General features: G+C 54.8%; 1 protein-coding gene across 9 annotated transcripts; it reads right to left on the bottom strand.

The window, feature by feature from the left end:
• Nucleotides 1–102: 102 nt before the first annotated feature.
• On the bottom strand, nucleotides 103–16,420 carry SLC16A5 (solute carrier family 16 member 5). Of its 9 annotated transcripts, none has more exons than XM_042916135.1 (6): nucleotides 14,983–15,065; nucleotides 11,181–11,439; nucleotides 8,651–8,794; nucleotides 3,132–3,748; nucleotides 2,939–3,038; nucleotides 103–1,702 (listed from the first exon to the last, which is right to left on the bottom strand). In XM_042916135.1, the coding sequence occupies exons 2-6, from the start codon at nucleotides 11,377–11,379 to the stop codon at nucleotides 1,455–1,457; spliced, it is 1,308 nt and encodes a 435-aa protein (XP_042772069.1). In that variant the 5' UTR covers nucleotides 11,380–11,439; nucleotides 14,983–15,065; the 3' UTR covers nucleotides 103–1,454. The 9 variants fall into 9 exon arrangements, with proteins under 9 accessions (XP_042772069.1, XP_042772064.1, XP_042772065.1 ...); XM_042916130.1 differs by adding an exon at nucleotides 11,699–11,872 and having other exon boundaries at nucleotides 2,939–3,748; nucleotides 14,983–15,055; XM_042916131.1 differs by lacking the exon at nucleotides 14,983–15,065 and adding exons at nucleotides 11,699–11,872; nucleotides 12,727–13,302 and having other exon boundaries at nucleotides 2,939–3,748.
• Between the last annotated feature and the right edge of the window lie 2,186 nt (nucleotides 16,421–18,606).

The raw sequence follows: 18,606 nt of genomic DNA, 5'->3' as shown, positions 1-18,606 counted from the left end.
TTGACCATAAGGGGGCACTCATGGCAGGGTCCTGGAAAAAACTGAACATCCCCAAGGATGCTTACTCACGCCAGCTGGGCAGGAAAAGAAGGAAGGCTGAAGTCAGGTCACGAAAATAAAATTTATTTTCCCGATAAGGCTTTCTTGTTGGAGCCTGGTTGAGCCTGAATCAACAAACAAGGACTTGGGTCAGAGCGGACCCCTGCTGAGCAGCGAGAACTGAAGGGGGAGGGGCAGGACTTACGCCTGTTTTCCGGTTTCGTTAGTTCACCAGGTTTATAACCTGCGGCAGGAACATTTTTGTGTGTAATTCAAACAAACTCTTTTTCCATTGCCTCAGTTGGTATCCTGCTGGGACAAGTTTGGGCTGATGACAGCTAGCCCCCAAGTGATGACCACGGTACCAGCAAAAAGAGTATGCATGTGGGGAGCACTGACCTCCAGGTCACAGGCACAGGCCAACAGGGAGCAGGGTGGACACCTGTGACACAGTAAAGAGAGCAGGACAGGAGGGAGGAGTAAAAGGGCTTCTGTTGCAAAAGCAGCCCTGTCTTCACAGAGGTCCTTGGGCTCTGCCTAGCAATCCTTCCCCACCCTGCTCAGTCAAACGTCAGGTTTCCATCTACCCCAGCACTAATGTTCATGGCTAAGATTGGGGGGCAGGGGGAGGGGAGGGCAAGGGAGGGAGGGAGACCCTAGAGCAGGCCCTGCTCAGTGTGCAGGGACTCCTCACACTGATTCTAGGACTCAAGCCAAGGAAGGGCTCCCCTCCAGTTCTTGGCTCGGACGCCAGGATGGCTCTTCTACCCAACATTTCATCTGTCCGTAGCCTGCGTCCAGGCCAACCCCTCAGCCTGGCCCTCCACCATCACCGGCCATAACTCATTCTCACACGAGGTTCTTCTTCCCAAGGTTCCAGTAAGCATGAGGCCCAGCAACCTGTGCTGTGGGCAGCCCTAAGGCAAAGGCTGGGGCACTTGAGAAGAAATGGGGCAGGAGGGCCTCAGAGGTGGGGTGGGGTCTTTGGAACTGTCTGGAGGCCGGAGAAGGACAAAGAGATCACATCAGAGACATTGAGCTAGACTGGAGGGTCTAGTGTGCTGAGTTGCAACAGCAATACTGGGCAGCCAGCTGAGCCGAGGAGGGTTTAGACTCACTCCGGTACCCAAGGGGAAAAGTCAGGAGGACCCGCTCCTGGATTCTGCTGGTTGGAAGGAACCCTGAGTCTTTGGAGGCCAGCCTCCAAGGTCCCAGCTCCTGGCTGAGTCCCAACGTACAGAGCCTGGATGGCTTTTGGTTCAGGCTTCCTGGTGAGCCCTTCACCCCAGCCTCTGGCAGCTGGACATCACATCCCTAGGCTGAGGCAGTGGTCACTCACTGACCTCAGGGCTCAGCCACCGGTCACACACAAGACCCTGGGGTTCAGCCGCTGGTCACACACACGATCCCAGGGCTCAGACGCTGGTCACATATGTGATCTCGGTGTACAGCTGCTTCTCGGAACCACGTGGGTCCTCCACTGTGAGGCCTCGCTCTGAGGCAACTTCTGTGATGGCTCCTTCGGCCTCGGCCGGCCTGCCTTGCCTCTCCTTCTTCTGCAGGACACAGAAGCTGCCACCCATGAAGAGGGCAGCTGATATGAGGAAGAAGCTTGACATGTAGAAAACGTAGCTAAAGTTGTTGGTGGTGTCGAGGAGGAGCCCTGGGGGACAGAGAGCAAATTAGGCCACCGTCCCAGGGATGCCAGGCCTCCTTCCCACTAACTCGTGTGCTCTCAGAGAGCAGGGATTTGATTTTTGGCTCTGCCGTATCCCCAGTATCAGCTATTGTGGCTGGCATCTAGAAGGCACTCAATAGAGATCTGTTGAGTGAAACGAGAGGAAACAGGAAACCTGCTCTCCCAGGGGCAGGAAGAACCTCTGGGCCAGAAAAGCACCTAAGGGCCTGTCTCCCTTACCCTTGGTAGCAGGAAGCTAGCAGTCTGGGATATCTGCCCAGCCACGCCTGGGCCCTCCTGTACTTCCTCCTGGGTAAGCTGTCTCCACTTGTTGGCTTGTAGAACTCCCTCGGAAACTGGGACTTCAGTGCCACACTTGGGAAGAGTCCCCATCATCACTGCACTACAGTACTAACCCCTGCCATGTACTGACTGTCCCCCAGCAGCAAGGGCTTCACATACCTTCGCTGTCACTTTGAATGTCACACTCTCAGCTGCCTGGCAAGTCTGCTCATGGGGGTCTCTGCTCCCACATCGGTTTGTTTCCCTCCCGGCACAAATCACTGTGCTGAGCAAATCATGTCTCTCTGCTTTAATTCCGGACTCTCCCACCAGAAAGTCAGCCCTGAGAGGTGGGGACTAGGCCTCCGTATTCAGCCGTGCCCACCAATGCCTGGCACAGGCTGATCGGTGGCGAGGGCAGGTGTTCTTGTCTGCATTCTGTAGATGACACTGTGGCTCAGAGAAGGAAAATGACGTGCCTGGGTCCCACAGGCAGGAAGTGGGAGAGCCAGGATGTTAATAACAGGAAACATGTGCGTGCGTGGCACTTATTAGGTGCCAGGCTTTCTGGTAAGCTCTTTGCTATGTAACGGTGATCCTCACAAGCCTACAAGGTAGATTCTCTTATCGCCCCCACTTTACTGATAAGAAGACAGAGGCACAGAGAAGAAGGGGAAGGGCTCCAGTACAGCTGGTACGAAAATCCTTATTTTTAACTATTTACACGCTGGGTGCCAGCTGGGGAACAGTCTGCGGCCAGGCCCCTAAGGTGTTTGGGAAAAATCGGATTCCAGGTTCCTAGCCCTGGAGATGCTGGATGGCACCCGAATCTGTCCAGACTGTTCCTCTCCTCCCTGTCTCCATATCCCGCCACCCAGGTCCCGCCCACGTACGCCTGGCCGCCCGCCCTCCCTCCCTCCCTCCCTCCCGGGGCCTCACCAGCCAGTGGCGGGGAGGTAAGGATGGAGATGCTCTCCAGGATGGTGAAGAGGCCCAGAGCGCTGGAGAACCGATCCATGGGCACAATGTCCATGAGCACCTGGAAGAGGAGGGCACCAATGCCACTCATGGACACGCTGTACACCAAGCAGTAGACCACCAACACCCGGAAGTCCGCCGACGCTGCACACACCAGGTTGGTGAGGCCATTGAGCAGGGCTGCCAGGCTGAACAGGTACTTCCGGTGGCCAGCAAAGTCCCGCCGGCCTGCCAGCAGCCCAGCCACGGGCCGTAGGAAGATGTTGCTGAAGCCGATGATGGAGATGAGCAAGGCCGCCTTGTGCTCGTCCACCCCATGCCGCGTGGCGTATGGCACCAGGAAGACGTGAGGCAGCGGGAAGCCCAGGATCATCCACATAACGCCCAGCGTGAACACTCGGTAGCCCGCGTTGTGCCGCAGGATGTCGAAGGCCAGGTGGCGCTGGATGGCCGCACCGCACGCTGCCAGGCAGCCAGGTGCAGATGTCTTGGAAGGTGGAGGGGGGCCTTCTTTGGTCTCAGGGGCCGTGCTGGTGGCCACAGGCCTCAGGATGGCCCCGCAGACGCAGCAGTGGAGAAGGACCCCGCCGAAGATGAGGAAAGTGCCTCTCCAGCCCAGGTTCTCCAGGAGGTAGCGGGAGAGCAGTGGCCAGAGAGTGATGCCCAGGGAGACGCCCACTGAAGCCAGTGCGTTGGCCAGTGCCCGGTGGCGGGAGAAGTAGAAGCCCAGCACCGTGATGCTCGACTGGAAGCTGAAGCACATGCCCAGGCCTGCAGGGGAGAGAGACCAGCTCAAGGGGCATTGGGGGGGCCTCCCACCAGCATTCAGAGCGGGGTCATGGGGTCGTGTCCCATGTCTGCCCTCCTTCCGCTCTAGCCCAGACCCACGTCCAGGTCCCCAGGGATGGATTTAAGATGGAAGCAGCCTGCCTCACCACCTCCTTAGAAGCGTCCCACCCCTGCCCTCAGATCTGCCTTCCCAGGACTGCCGGGGTCACACCTGTTCCCCTTGGCACAGCACCAGAGTGATCTTTAAAGACCTAAATTGAGGGGCACCCGGTGGCTCAGTCGGTTGAGCGTCCGACTTCGGCTCAGGCCATGATCTCATAGTTCATGAGTTCAAGCCCTGCATCAGGCTCTGTGCTGATAGCTCAGAGCCTGGAGCCTGGTTCAGATTCTGTCTCCCTCTCTGCCCCTCACCCACTCATGCTCTGTCTCTCTCTCAAAAAAGAGTAAATAAACATTAAAAAAAAAAAAACAAAACTAAATTGGGGTAAGTTCCTTCCCCGCTTAGCCTTCCAAAGACTTCCCATCACATCTAGAAAAAAGAAAATGCGACAGAATTTACTATGCCCTGGAAGGCTCTGCACAAGTCTGGCCCTGATCATCTCAGGCCATTGTCCCTGTCACTCACCATGATTGAGCGACATCAGCTTCTTTCTCTTCCTCTGGACACCAAGCTGCCCCTCGCCTCTGGACATTTGCCGGTGCCGTTCCCACTGCCTAGAGTACGCTTCCCTTAGACCTCCCTCTCCTGGCTCGGTTCAGATGCCACCCGCGACCCAATCCACGTCTGCCCTGCACAGCTGAACATGTTAGAGGGAAAGCTCACAACTACACCATGACCACGGCCCTCGGGCCACCTGCGATGCCCTTCTGGAAGATCACCAGTCCTTCTCCATGCATCCCCACCCGTTCCCCATCCTCACTCCCAACTGACCACCTGCCTCCCACCTGTGACGCTGGACGGTCCAGACTGCCAGCTGAGACCAATCCTCCACTTACGCCTGCATCTTGTTGTATCCCTCCAGCAATTTCCCTCTCCTGCACCAACCGTTTTCTCCTCTTTGCCAGATCATTCTCCTTTATCGTTATTTCTCCCATTAAAACCAAACCGGAACAGAAACCCTGCCATCACTCCCTTCTCAGTACCTGCTCCTGGTGGCCCTGAGGGTCCCCAGCCCTCCCTTTGGAAGCTGGTGAGTATCATGAGCCTAGAGTAAATCATAGGCCATTCTATCCTGCAGTATAGGTGAGACAGGAGTCAGAGGCTTGGAGAGCCACGGGCAAGGGTAAGAGAAGAGAATTTGAGAAGGATTGAGGAGGAAGTGAGACATCAGAGGGAAAAGCAACTCACTTATGGCCTGCGAGCAGTTAGCACTGACCCTCCTCACTGTGACCATCATGATGAGTTTTGCCTTATGCCTTGAATCCTGATGTTTTCCCTCAAGTCCATAAGAAGACACACCTGCTTCCTAAACTTACATGTTCACGATGTACCTTGATTGTAAACCTTTTGGTGTTACCTGTTTCTTGTGGGGCTCCTGTTATCAGCTTTTTTTTTTTTAATGTTTATTTATTTATTTTTTTTTTAATTTTTAACGTTTATTTATTTTTGAGAAAGAGAGACAGAGCACAAGCGAAGGAGGGGCAAAGAGAGAGAGGGAGACACAGAATCCAAAGCAGGCTCTGAGCTGTCAGCACAGAGCCTGGCACGGGGCTTGAACCCACAAACTGTGAGATCATGACCTGAGCTGAAGTTGATGCTTAACCGACTGAGCCACCCAGGCACCCCTATTCTTGAAAGAGAGAGCGAGCAGGTAAGGGGCAGAGAGAGGGAGACAGAATATCCAAAGTGGGCTCCATGCTGACAGCAGAGAGACCAATGTGGGGCTCAAACTCACAAACAGAACTCGACCTGAGCTGAAGTCGGACACTTAACCAACTGAGCCAGCCAGGTGCCCCAACCAGCTTCTAATTGAATGTGGGTTTTGCTTTTGTTTTAAGTAGGCTCCATGCCCAACATGGGGCTTGAACTCACGACTCTGAGATCAAGAGTCACATGCTCTACCGACAGCCAGCCAGGCACACTTTTAATGTTATATTTTGACCCAGTCAGTAAGATTCTGTCAGCAGGGGAGTTTTACTCTATTGCATGGAACGATACTCATTATATATTGTGAAGTTAATAAAGCAGTTTAAAAAAAGCAAAAAATGGGGGGTGGGGCGCCTGGGTGGCTCAGTCGGTTAAGCGTCCGACTCTTGCTTTCGGCTCAGGTCATGATCTCACTGTTCGTGAGATTGAACCCAGCATCTGGCACTGCACTGATGGCTTAAAGCCTGCTTGGGATTGTCTCTCCCTCTCTCTCTCTGCCCCTCCCCCACTTGTGCAAACATGTGCTTTCTATCCTTTCTCTCAAAATAAATAAACTTAAAAAAAAAAACAAAACATAGGGCACCTGGATGGCTCAATCTGTTGAGCATCCAATTCTTTTTTTTTTTTTTTAATGTTTATTTTTGAGACACAGAGAGAGATAGAGTGCAAGTGAGGGAGGGGCAGAGAGAGAGGGAGACACAGAATTGGAAGCAGGCTCCAGGCTCTGAGCTGTCAGCACACAGCCCGACGTGGGGCTTGAACTCATGGACTGCGAGATCATGACCTGAGCTGAAGTTTGATGCTTAACTAACTGAGCCACCCAGGAGCCCCTTTGAGCATCCAATTTTTTTTTATTTTTAAAATTTTTGTTAATGTTTATTTGTTTTTGAGAGAGAGAGACAGAGTGTGAGTGGGGGAGGGGCAGAGAGAGAGAGGCAGACACAGAATCCAAAGCAGGCTCCAGGCTCCAAGCTGTGAACACGGAGCCCGACGCGGGACTCAAACCCACAAACTGTGAGATCATGACCTGAGCCGAAGTCGGACGCTTAACCGACTCAGCCACCCAGGCACCCCGAGATTTCAGCTCAGATTAGGATTCCAGGGTCGTGGAATCGAGCCCTGCATCGGGCTCTGTGATGAGTGTGGAGCCTACTTAAGATTCTGTCTCTTCCTCTGTGTGTGAGTGCGTCTCTCTCTCCCTCTCTCTCTCTCAAACAAACGAACAAACAACACAATCTAAAAAAGGCGGGGAGGAAAGGGCGCCCGGGTGGCTCAGTCCCTTGAGTGTCCAACTCTTGATTTCAGCTCAGGTCATGAGATCCAGCCTGTTCTGGGCTCTGCACTGAGCATGGACCCTGCTTGAGATTCAATCTCTCTCTCTCTCTCTCTCTTCCTCTACCCCTCCCCTATTCATGTGTGCGCACGTTCTCTCTCACTCTCTAGAAAAAAAAAAAAAAAAGGCAAAACAAAGCAAAGCAAAACAAAAAAAAAAAACCCCTCTCTTGACCCCAGCCTCTTCTGGATACTGGCCCATTTCTCCATTCCCCTTCACTGTAACTTCCTGGAAATACTGTTTATCTTGGCTGTCTCCAATTCCTGTCTTCCTAGTCTCTTTTGAATCTATTCCAATCAGACTTTCACTCTCACCTCTGCTCCAGAATTGCTCTTATCAACGTCACCAACCTCCATATTGCCAAATCCAAAGATCAAGGCTGGTCCCCTCCATCTGATCCACAGCAGCCTTCACTCCCGCCACGACCCCGTGCACTTTCTTTGCTTGCTTTCATGAGAAATCCTGCTCTCCTGTGTCTCTTCCTGCCTCTGTCACTTCTTCCCACCCAGAATGCTGGGCACTGCAGGGTCCTGGGACTCAGTGTTCAGGCCTCCTCAGCCACCCACCCTTGTTCCCTCAGGGAGAGCAGGATGATACTTCGCCTCAAGACCTGAATGCCAGCCATGTCTTGATCCCTAACTGCCTATTGCAGCTCAGATTGGATGTGTCCACACCTGAGCTTCCCAAGCGCCCACAAACCTGCTCCTCCCCTAGTTTCCCCATTGTAGTTAAAGGCTACTTCATCCTTCTGGTGGTTTGGGGCAAAAACCTTGGTGTCACCCTTCTTGGGTCCTAGAAGCTTGGACCAGGAGTCCACGACCCTGGAATCCTAATCTGAGCTGAAATCAAGAATTGGATGCTCAGGGTGCCTGGGTGGCTGAGTCGGTTAAGCGTCCGACTTCGGCTCAGGTCATGATCTCACAGTTTGTGGGTTCGAGTCCCGCCAATTGCAGAGGTGCCAATTCTTTTCTGCACCTCACCTGCAGTCCTGAACCTGACCACTTATCGTCTCCATCACATTGCCCTGGTTGAAGGTATAGCCACTTCCTGTCTGTACCTGTTCTCCTGCTCCAACCTGGTGCACCGCACCCCACCCCCCCCCCGCCCAGTGCTCAATACAGGAGCCAGAGTGGTGCTCTACAAATGGCAGTTGGATGATGTTACTGAACCCCCCATCCAGCCGCCACCCCACCTTTTGACCCCCTTACTCGTGTGCTTCTACCCTACTGGCCACCTCACTGCCTGCTGGGCGCTTCTGGGCCTTTGCCCTTGCTGTTGGAATGCTCTTTCCCCAAGGGCCTGGTTGCAGATTCCCCTCACCTCCCCATTAGTTCTCTGCCCAAATGTCCCCTTCTCTGCAAGGCTTTCCCTCACTGCCCTGTTGAAAGTAGTAACCTCTCCCGCCCTTGCTTTACCTTCTGCATGGGGTGTTCTAGATATTTTACCTCTTCGCTTGTTGAATCTCTGCCCACCCCCATCCTGAGCCAGGACACGATCATATCAGCTGTCCTGTCTTCTCAGGTGCTTGTCATGATCAGCAACAATCCTTCTTTATTTATCTGTTCGTTGTCCTTCTCCCTCGTGTGACTAGAAGCAGCCCCAGAAGATAAGGCACACTGCCTGCACTTACGTCTGGCACTTTTTTGGAGGCACCCAGAAATTCTAGAAATGGGAATACAGTCACCTGTGATGAATCCTGCCGTGAGGTAGAGCTGGCTAAGGGTGTGGCAGAAGGAGCTGGCCACCATGCCGAGGCTGGCCAGTGCGCCCCCCAGCATCACCGTCACTCTGCAGCCAAAGCGTCCCACCAGGATGCTGCATAGGGGTCCTGTGAGGAGGAGCAGGGAAGGGCAGGGGTGAGGAGGCAGCCAGCAGGTGGCAGCTGAGTGAGGAGATCTGCAGGGAGGCAGACAGGGGGGTCGGGAGGTGCTTCCAGCAGGAACTAGTGTGGCAGCTTAAAGGGCACAGCCCTGAGGCCTGTAAGCCTAGATTTTGATTGCCACCCTGCCACAGGCTGGCTCTGGGCTGGGGCAAACGCAATCCCTCTCAGTGCCTCAGTTTCCTCCCCTACAGGAGGTCACACTGGATGACATCTGACCAGCTGCGAGGGGAGGTCCCACGAGTGTTCAGGCCCTTGCCTACCTCCCATTCTCAAGAGGACTGGCCACAGTCCTCCCACTATGCTCCATCACGTCCAGGGTGGGCAGCCTGGGACCCTGGAGAAAACTGGGTGGGGTGCCCTCTCCCCCTACCCCCATCACATCCAGCCAACACAAAGTCTTGCACTCAGATGTTTGGCTTCTGGTGGAGAAGGGCCTGTTCTCTTCCACCCCACCCCCATCCTGAGCTGCTTTCTCAGGACTCCAGAGCCAGGGCAGAAAGCAGCCAGTCCTGGCTGGCTGCTTCTTCTCACCTGGCAGGGCCTCATTCACCAGGTGCCCTGCCCTCAAGGACACATAATGGAGTTTCTCCAGAGTTACTCTCCCAGAGCGCAGCCAAAGGGACAAGGGAAGTGTGTGTGTGCGCGTGCGCATGTGTGCCTCTGGGGTAGAGGGGGTTGTGAGCCAGTATGAGTATGGGAGTGACAGAGGAAGTGAGTGGCCCATACTCAGAGATAATCAAGTAGAGGCCGCTATAGAGAGGCAGGCCTCTGCAGTGAACATGACTGCTGTCCCACACTTCTGCCATCTTCCCCACCCCAAATTCTGGCCTGACTTTGGAAAAGTCCTGAGTCATGGAGTTCGGGGTAGGGCTAGGACCTGTGCCAGCTGAGGGTGCCGGGAGGCAGGGGGTTTCCTCTGCAGGGGCACTGCTCCCCAAACCTACTCTGCTACCCTGAGCATGCCCTATACTCTGTGCTTGCTTGTTTTCTTCATCTCTAAGATGGGTGGGGCAGGGAGTGCCTGGGATCAAGGACACATTCAAGTTTAAAATGTCTACAATACTCTGAATGAGTATGGGCTAAAGGTGTATGTATGTGAGACAGACAGGAATCCCAGGCCGACTGAGGGGCTGGTGTGCCTGCCAGGGGGCGGTAAGTCTAAAGCTGGTGGAGAAGTGGGGGTCCCCACTGGGTGCCGGTTTCCCAGTACCTGACGCAGACCCCTCTCTGGAAGCATGGAAGGAACTGCCTGAAGTTCCCACTTCTGCTCCAGCCTTGTAGGTGAAAAGGTCATGCGGTCTGGGCCAGTCCCAGCCTTTCCCAGGGCCCCGAGCCCATGCCCTGGGGCGGCAGGTGCAGGGATCACCTCAGTGAGGGCATCTATCGCAGTCTGACCTCCTGCCCAATTGGAAGGAAGGACCTGGAATAACAAGGAGGCTGCTGGTACCAGGTGGAGGGAGTGGCAGGAGGTTGGTAGGGAGATGGGGTCACCTGAGGCAAGCAAGCACACCCATGGGGAGAGTCCTGAGGACTGGGAGATCTGGCTGCAGTTGACCGGCCCCCACCCTGACACCGGGAGGAGGTCACTGTCTATGGAGTCTCCGTGATAGAGCTCTCAGGAGCCAGGGGCAGGCCCCTGAGCCCAAGTCTATTGTAGAGAGCCTCGCAGGCAGCCCCTGGCCTCCCCCCTTCACAAGGTGAGGGGGTCACATTCCTGGAGGAGCCAAACAGGAAATGAGGTGGGGCACTGCCTTCCCGGCCACCTCCCCAGCCCTTCTGCCTCAGGGTGAGAGATGGGGCTCTTGCCCTGCCCCGATCTTGCACCTGGTGTGTACCTCAAGCCCCCTTTCCCATACTGAAGACTCTAACGAGGGCCTCCAAATACTACTTTCCGGGGAGTCATGTGATCTTCCCTATGATCCCATGTAGGAGGTGGGTAGGGTGCTGGGCATTACCTCTATATTGCAGAGGAAGCAACAGGTTCAGAGAGATCACTCAAGTGTCTCTTCCTCAAGTCTGCTGAGTGCCTGACATTCCTACAGTCCGCATTGATCCCCCAGCCACTGAGAGGATTGGCTTTGTATCCCAGGTGCCTCTAGCCCTCTCCCCCTCCCCAGCCCAGCCTAGCTCAGACCTGCCCAGCCCAGACCTACGGGATTCCAGCCAGGGGGGCTGGCCCTGCTGAAATCAGGTGACATCTTAGGAATTCACCCCATGAGACAAAGCCTGTGGTCGCAGAGAGAGGGATCCAGGAGGCCAGGGAGACTGTGGCTTCCTCTCTCACCCCCTGCTCTTTCTCAACCCTCCCTTGGGCCCTCCCCAGGCTGCTCACCCCCAGCGTGGAGCATGGCTGTCAGGATGGAGGGGAACCAGGAGGTCTCACTGTTGCTGGCCTGGAACTCATGCTGCAGTTCAGTGAAGAAGATGCCAGTGCATGTGGGGAAGCCCAGGGTGAGGCCCTGGGTCACCAGGGAGGCCAGCAGCACTACCCAGGCCCAGCAGCCCTCTGCACGCTCCAGGACCTGGGGCATCCTTTGCCACAAATTCTGCTGTCACCGCCTCACTGTCACGGCTGCCACTGCCTGGGCCACCTGTGGAGGGGACAGAATGGAGCTGCCGACCCTCCCCGTGTTCACCTGCCACTTTCCCTGGGTGGCTGAAACCATTCCTTCCTCTTGCCCCAGCACTAGGTATCACCAAGTGTACCGCCCCCTAGGAGGTGGCCAGAGGCAAACACGCTGGCCTTGGCATTTCCTTTCACCCACTTCCCAGAGCCAGCCTGTCAGGAGAGGCGGGTAGGTGAGCCAACAATGCAACAGGGCAGGTGGGTGGAACTCTTCCTAGACTTACATCGTTTGGTGGTCAGCGGGTGGTACTTCCTGGCCCAGTCTTGGGGTCCCCTCCCGCACACAGCAAGCACTCAGTAGTCGCTTGTAGAATGGAACAGACCTCTAGAGCCAGCCTAGTCCCAATGCCCCCGCAGGCACACACAGATGTATTTTCAAACATCCATAAGCAGGCTTCCTGCACACAAACACAGACTTTCACAACGCTGCCGGCTCTACCGTCATTGCTGTTGAGACTGCCTAGGTGGGTGAGCCAGTGCTGTGTGTAGTCAAAGGAGCACACACAGAATAGTCCTCCAAGGGCACCAAACCAGCAGCTTTCGGGAAAAGGCTCAGGTCTCATCCAAAGGCCCTTGGCACTTACTCCTTTCACAGGGAGCCCATGACAGAGTCAAGTTCTACAGTGATGCTGGATAATGACCCACCACCTGCCAGGGCTTCTCTGAGCAAGCCCTCCACCCACCCCCAAACATGCAGATACATACACAGCCACACACGGGCATATGCCAAGATACATGTTCACGGACACACACACACACACACACACACACACACACACACAGCATAGACAGAAACACACAGAACCACACAGGTACACAGACGTATGTGCAGACACACTTACACCGATACACGCTCACACAGAAAAATCTAGAGACACAGACACACACACAGTCACACATGCAGACATCACATGTACAAATACACACCTACACGGACACATGCAGACAAGCCCAGAGATAAACAAATGCTACACAAATATACAGGCACACCACATGCACATGGGGTCACACACCATGCAGATGAAACCGTACCACCCCCATATCTGGCTCAGTCTTATCTCAGTTTCTCGCCTTCCCCGCCCCCCCCCCCCCCACCGACACCGCCCATCCGGGCCGCCCTCCCATCACAGAAGCTGCCGTAACCAGACCTCAAAGCCCCAAGGCCCCCTCCTCAAATGCAGAGTGCTTTTCCAGTCCCCTCTCTCTGGGCTCTCCTCCTGCTTCCTGGTTCCCCGTGGCCTTCAGACCTCACCCGCACTCAGAGCTCTGGGCTCTGGCAGCCTTCACCCCAGTGAAGCCAATGGATCCCCTGAGCTCCGGTTCCCACAGTTCTCTTCCTTTTAGCCCCAGGTCCTGGGAAGATCCATGGAAACTCAGGAAACTATCAGAAATATGCAACCCCATCTTCCCAACATGCCGAGCGCTCCACACCTTCTGCCCCAGGCTCAGGTGCTTTAAAATAGCACCTATGGGAACCGCCCTAAACTGCCTCCTTCACACGCTCCAATCTCTCTCTTCTCTGGACACCAAGTCTGCTCCCTCCCCAGAGGACCCCCAGGAGCCCTGCCAAAGTAAGTGGCCCATTCAGCCCAACCTCAGGGTGAGTGAGAGTGTGCGTGCGTATGCTGTAAGCGCTGGCGTCCTGCCATCCTGGCTCCTGCATGTGATACTGGCCCTAGAGATCCCTCAGCCCCAATCCTCCTGGCCCAGTTCCGGGCTCGGGCAAACCTCAGACACAGTCCCTTCTAGGATTTCTGTATCCACAGCAAATGGAAAGGCCACCAGCGCCACCTGATCCTGTCTGTGCTGGCCCAAATGTCCCCTCCACACCCTCGCCACAGTTTGTACCCCCCCCCCCCCCCCCCCGCCCCTGCCCAGCCTTCCCGGACCCGCTGCTCTCCCCTCTTCTTCCCAGGACGCCCAGGCTTCCTCCACAACCTTCACCTCCTCCTGCCCTTTCCGTCCCCACTGCTCTACTCCTGTCCCATCTGAGCCCTGGGACCCTGCCGGTTCCCTTCAGAGTAGCACACTGTCACTGACCCCAAGGTGGCAGGGAGGAGGTGGGTGACAGGGGAGACATGTGGGGGAGGGGGTGCTGGAGGCTGGATCTCAGCCCAGCCCCTCCCCATTTCCCAGTTCTGGTCCTTTCTTGTTCCTGCTTGTCCTGCCCCTCTACAGAGAGGTTTCTATAGTACCCTTCTCAGCAGCCACTTCTCTGGGCAGCCCTTTGGGGACTTTGTCCAGGATTCTGACCTTTACTCTGAATCTTTCAATGGGGCTGACTCTTCCCAGTTTCTCCTTCCTTCAGGCCTCCAGGGACAGTCAGAGCCCAGGAAACCCCAAGCACCTTTGCTCTTTCTTTGCCAGCTGGGAGCCCTGCCTCCCAGGTCTGAGGACCCCTGGCCTCCCTCTGGGAGTTCCCTTGTAAACTCTGCCTGCCACAAGGGGGCGTCCTCTTCCATACCCCCAGTGACTCCTAGGTCACAGCTTTTTGGTCCCTTTGGTCCTCCAGCCCCTTCGTCCAATAAACTGGGCCCTCCTCAAGAACTAAGCTGTGGACATTCCAAAATCCTAGCCAGAGGGAATCCTGTTGGTCCTTCAAGATTCAGTCCTGACAGCACTCCTGGGAAGCTCCCCTGGCCCCCACCCCAGGCTGGGCTAGGCCTTCTTCCTCTATTTCTCTCCTTTTTTTTTTTTTTTTTTTTAATGTTTTATTTATTTTTGAGGTGGGGAGGTGCAGAGAGGGAGGGAGACACAGAACCCAAAGCAGGCTCCAGGCTCTTGAGCTGTCAGCAGAGCCCAATGCGGGGCTAGAACCCATGAGCAGTGAGACCATGACCTGAGCCAAAGTTGATGTTTAACTGACTGAGCCACCCAGGTACCCCTGTTTCCCTTTTTTGAAAAAGTGTTTTATTTTGGGGGCACCTGGGTGGCTCAGTCGGTTATGCATCTGACTCTTGGTTTCAGTTCAGGTCACAATCTCCCGGTTAGTGAGTTCGAGCCCTGCATTGGGCCCTGTGCTGATAGCTCAGAGTCTGGAGCTGGTTTCAGATTCTGTGTCTCCCTCTTTCTCTGCCCCTCCCCCACTCACGCTCTGTCTCTCTCTCAAAAATAAACAAAAAAATTTAAATATAAAAAAAGGTTTCATTTTATTCATTTTTTAGAGAGAGCAAGTGAGAGAGGGGGGAGTCAGAGACAGGGAGAGAGAGAGAATCCAAAGCAGTCTCTGCACTATCAGCACAGAGCCTGATTCAGAGCTCAGACTCACAAACTGTGAGATCAGGACCTGAGCTAAAGTCAGAGGCTTAGCCTACTGAGCCACCCAGGTACCCCTATTTCTCTCCTAAATAGTACTTTTCACACCACATTGGAGTGGATTATTCCTTTGTTTATCGTTGTCGACCCTCCTTCCCCCCCCCCCCACCCCCGCTATGAGCAGGGACCTCTTCACACACCCCCACCCAGCCTTGGGTGAGCACGAAAGATAATACCAATGTGAGTGACCCACCTGTGTTCCCTGGGAGGCAGGCAAGGCCAGGACCAGGGGTGACCTGGCTTCCTGGCCGACAGGTCCATTCCAGGAGAGTCAAGCAGAGCAGAGCAGAGATGGGGCTGGGTGCTTTGGCTCCAATTCTGTCCCAGCAGGGAAGTGGTCTTTCCTTTGTACTGGGCACCATGAATCATGATCACTGCCTGGCTTGTGGTTGAGGCAAAGAAAGAAATGCGGCTAGAGACACTTCACTCTCACTTCCTGGGACTGGAAGTGAGCAGCTTTTCACAGGAGCTGCCCACCTCAGCCCTCAGGAACCCCAGCCCAGAGTGAGACTACCTTCACGCCCAAGTGGCAGGGAGCTGGGTTTATGGGCAGGGCACAAATTCAAATAGCATTTCTTGTCCTTCACACATTGCACACACACCTTGGTTTGTTTTTAGGGCTTCCCATCTGATGCCAGAGCCCTCCCTAGGCCCTCAGAATCCCCTCTCTGCCCCGCTAAGCTTGCAGGCATGGTCACAGGAGTGAGCCAAAGCTCTCTTGCAGGGTCTTGGTGTGCTGAGTGGAGGGGATGGCTCCTTTCCCACGGTGAGGGTTAAAGGAAGAACCACCAGCCCCAGAGCAGTCCCTGAAGATCCCTCCCTTCCCAGACCCCATATGAGGCAGGGCCCAGGACACAGGGTGGCAGTGGTAGGGCTTCCTCTGGACAGAAGAGCTGCCAGAACCAGCTTGAGGTTGGGACTGACAAGTCTTCAAACCTCTGCACTTGGCAGGGGCTATGGAAGGAACAGGGCGTTCCAGATCTCCTCGAACTGGGGCAGGTCACCCTCCTCCTCTCTCTGCCTCCAAAGGTTCCCCCACATTCAGGGGCCGGCTGACCTCAGCCTGGGTGGGGGATGGGATAGGTAGGCCACAGGGACTTCATGAGCTCTTCCCAGCCTGGCCCCGTCCCTGCCGTCCTGGCTCTCGTTTCCATTCTGCTTTCCCACCCTCCCCAGGACGGATCTCCTCTGGGTGGGGCGTCTGGGACGCCCAGGCGGCGCCCGCGTGATTTCAGGCCAGGCCTTGCGCGGTGCCGGTGCCGGTGCCGGTGCCGGTGCCTCCCCCAGCCCCCTAGGCCCTGGAGGATGGGAACGGCTTGGGAGAGACCCCTCAGGCATGGGGGTCCCCAGCCATCCCAGGCTGGGGCAGCTCAGGAATGGGACAAGACTTTCCTGGATCCTCAACCCAGAGCCCGTCACAAGCGGGAAGGGGCCCGGGACGCCCACGGCGAGGCGGGTCTGCGACGGCGCTGACGAGGACCTCGGCGGGAGGGCACCTTTGGGACAGTGCGGGGGAGGGGGGTCCCGGGGGGCCCGCTCACCGGCTCGCGCGGCCCGGCAGAAAAGCGGCTCCACTCCCGCCGCGCCCGGCTTCCTGCGGCCCCGCCAGCGGGCGATGGAGGAGGCAGGACGCCGACAGGCGGAGAACCGCGCCCTCGAGGGGCGGGCACAGGGCGCCGGTGGGCGGGGCCACCTCCGAGTCCCCGTCCAGTGGGGAAGGAGGCGGGGCCTCGTGGTGGGGGGGCGTGGCTGGGCGTGACTGGGTCCTGCACCTCCAACCTCAGCCTGGCCCAGTGCTCCGAGTGGCCTGGACCTTCCAGTAGCCGGGCGGGGCTTGAGATGCCGGCTCCGCGACACGATTAGCATATCATTAGCTTGTGATTTGCATAGGTCGCAGACTCTTTTCCACTTGTGGATTTTCCTGCTGCCTCTGCGCGCTAGAGCCTCCAGGAATGGGAGGGAGGGAGAAAGCGTGCCATTAAGGGGCTCCACCTCCCAGCGGGAGTCGGGTGGGAGGCCAGGGTGGAGCGTTCTTCGGCGGCTTTAGCTCCCCAGTGGTCCTTGCGGTGAAAGCCTGGAGCTTGAGGGCCGCACCAGGAGAACGCAGGCAGACACCCGCGGTCGAGCGAAGAGGGCCACCCTCAGACCTTTGGAGGCAGATCAGAGGACGCCCACCACTTCCGCATGCGCTCTTCAGAGCTGCGGGCTCTTTTTCCATCTTCTTCCCCACTAGCCAGCCCTTAATACGTATTATTTAAAGCTTATTCAGTTACTACAAAGTTATGGTAATCAAGACAGTTTGGTGCGGGCGTCAGGATTGACATAGGTCAAATAGAAGAGAATTGAGAATAAGCCCTCATATTTCTGATGAGCTGATTTTCCACAAAGATGCTGAGACAACCCAGTGTGGAAAGAATGGTCTTTTCGGCAAATGGTGCTGGAACAACTGAAAATGCACATGCAAAAAGATGAGCTCGGATTCTCACCACACACCATTTTAAAAGGGGGGGGGGGGGGGAGGTGAGAGCGCCTGGGTGGCTCAGTCGGTTAAGCGTCCAACTTTGGTTCAGCGTCCGACTTTGGCTCAGGTCATGAACTCTCTGTTAGTGAGTTTGAGCCCCGAATCAGGCTCTGTGCGGACAGCTCAGAGTCTGGAGCCTGCTTTGGATTCTGTGTCTTCCTCTCTCTCTGTTCCTCCTCCCACTCACACTCTGTCTCTCTCTCAAAAATATATAAAAAATAAGGGACTCCTGGGTGGGGTGGCTCAGTTGGTTAAAGCCTCGGACTTTGGCTCAGGTCATGATCTCATGGTTGGTGAGTTCCAGCCCAGCATCGGGCTCTGTGCTGACAGCTGGGAGCCTGGAACCTGCTTGGGATTCTGTGTCTCCCTTTCTCTCTGCTCCTCCCTCACTCACAATCTGTCTCTCTTAAAAAAAAAAAAAAAAAAAAAAAAATATATATATATATATATATATATATATGTTTATATATATGTGTGTATATATATATATATATATATATATATATATATATACACACACACACACACATACACATATAATTTTTAAAAAAGGATCATCGGGGCGCCTGGGTGACTCAGTGGTTAAGCATCTGCCTCTGACTTAGGTCATGATCTCTCAGTTCTCAAGTTTGAGCCCTCCAGTGGGGCTCTCGGCTGTCAGCCTGGAGCCGGCTTCAGATCCTCGGTCTCCCTCTCTCTGCCTCTCCCCAACTTTCTCTCTTTCTCTCAAAAATAAATAAGTAAATAAATAAACAAACAAACAAACTTAAAAAAATAATTAAACACTTTTGTGTGCCAAAACACTATCAGGAAAGTAAAAAGATACCCCTCAGAATGGGAGAAAATATTTGCAATAATATAGCCGAGAAAGAACTTGTATCTAGAATATGCAAAGAACACCTATAACAACCAAAAGACAAATAACCTCATTAAAAAATGGGTAAAAGGTCTGAGTAGACATTTCTCCAAAGAAGACATACAAATGGTCAACAAGCACATGAAAAGATGCTCAACAGCATTAGTCATCAAGGAAACACAAATCGAAACCACAATGAGATACCACTTCACCCACGCTAAGGTGCCTTAACTTCTGGGTGACTTGTGTAGGAGATGCCTGTATTAATTATAAGGTACATCTTGGACACATATCATCACTGTGCCTATGTCTCATTTCTTGCCAGCGGTCTCAGTGCTGGGATTGACTCTTACATGAAGGGTCATTTAGCTTAGCCTGAATTTCCTTAGATACAAACACTGGGAGGAGGGGATGGGATCCATTAAAGTGCATCCTTGGTC

Source organism: Panthera leo, chromosome E1 (assembly GCF_018350215.1).
Source record: "Panthera leo isolate Ple1 chromosome E1, P.leo_Ple1_pat1.1, whole genome shotgun sequence".
NCBI lineage: Eukaryota > Metazoa > Chordata > Mammalia > Carnivora > Felidae > Panthera > Panthera leo.
Note: the sequence above shows the minus strand (reverse complement) of the source record. Positions and strands in the feature narration are given on the sequence as shown.

Bases quoted from the DNA above. Each gene is read 5' to 3' on its own strand.
- SLC16A5 (XM_042916128.1), bottom strand. From the start codon at position 11,379: ATGCCCCAGGTCCTGGAGCGTGCAGAGGGCTGCTGGGCCTGGGTAGTG. The intron at 3,749-8,650 runs GTGACTGTATTC...TCTCCCCTGCAG, and splicing joins CACGGCAGGATTCATCACAG to GCCTGGGCATGTGCTTCAGC. The intron at 1,703-2,938 runs GTGAGGCCCCGG...TCTGTCCCCCAG, and splicing joins TACCTCCCCGCCACTGGCTG to GGCTCCTCCTCGACACCACC.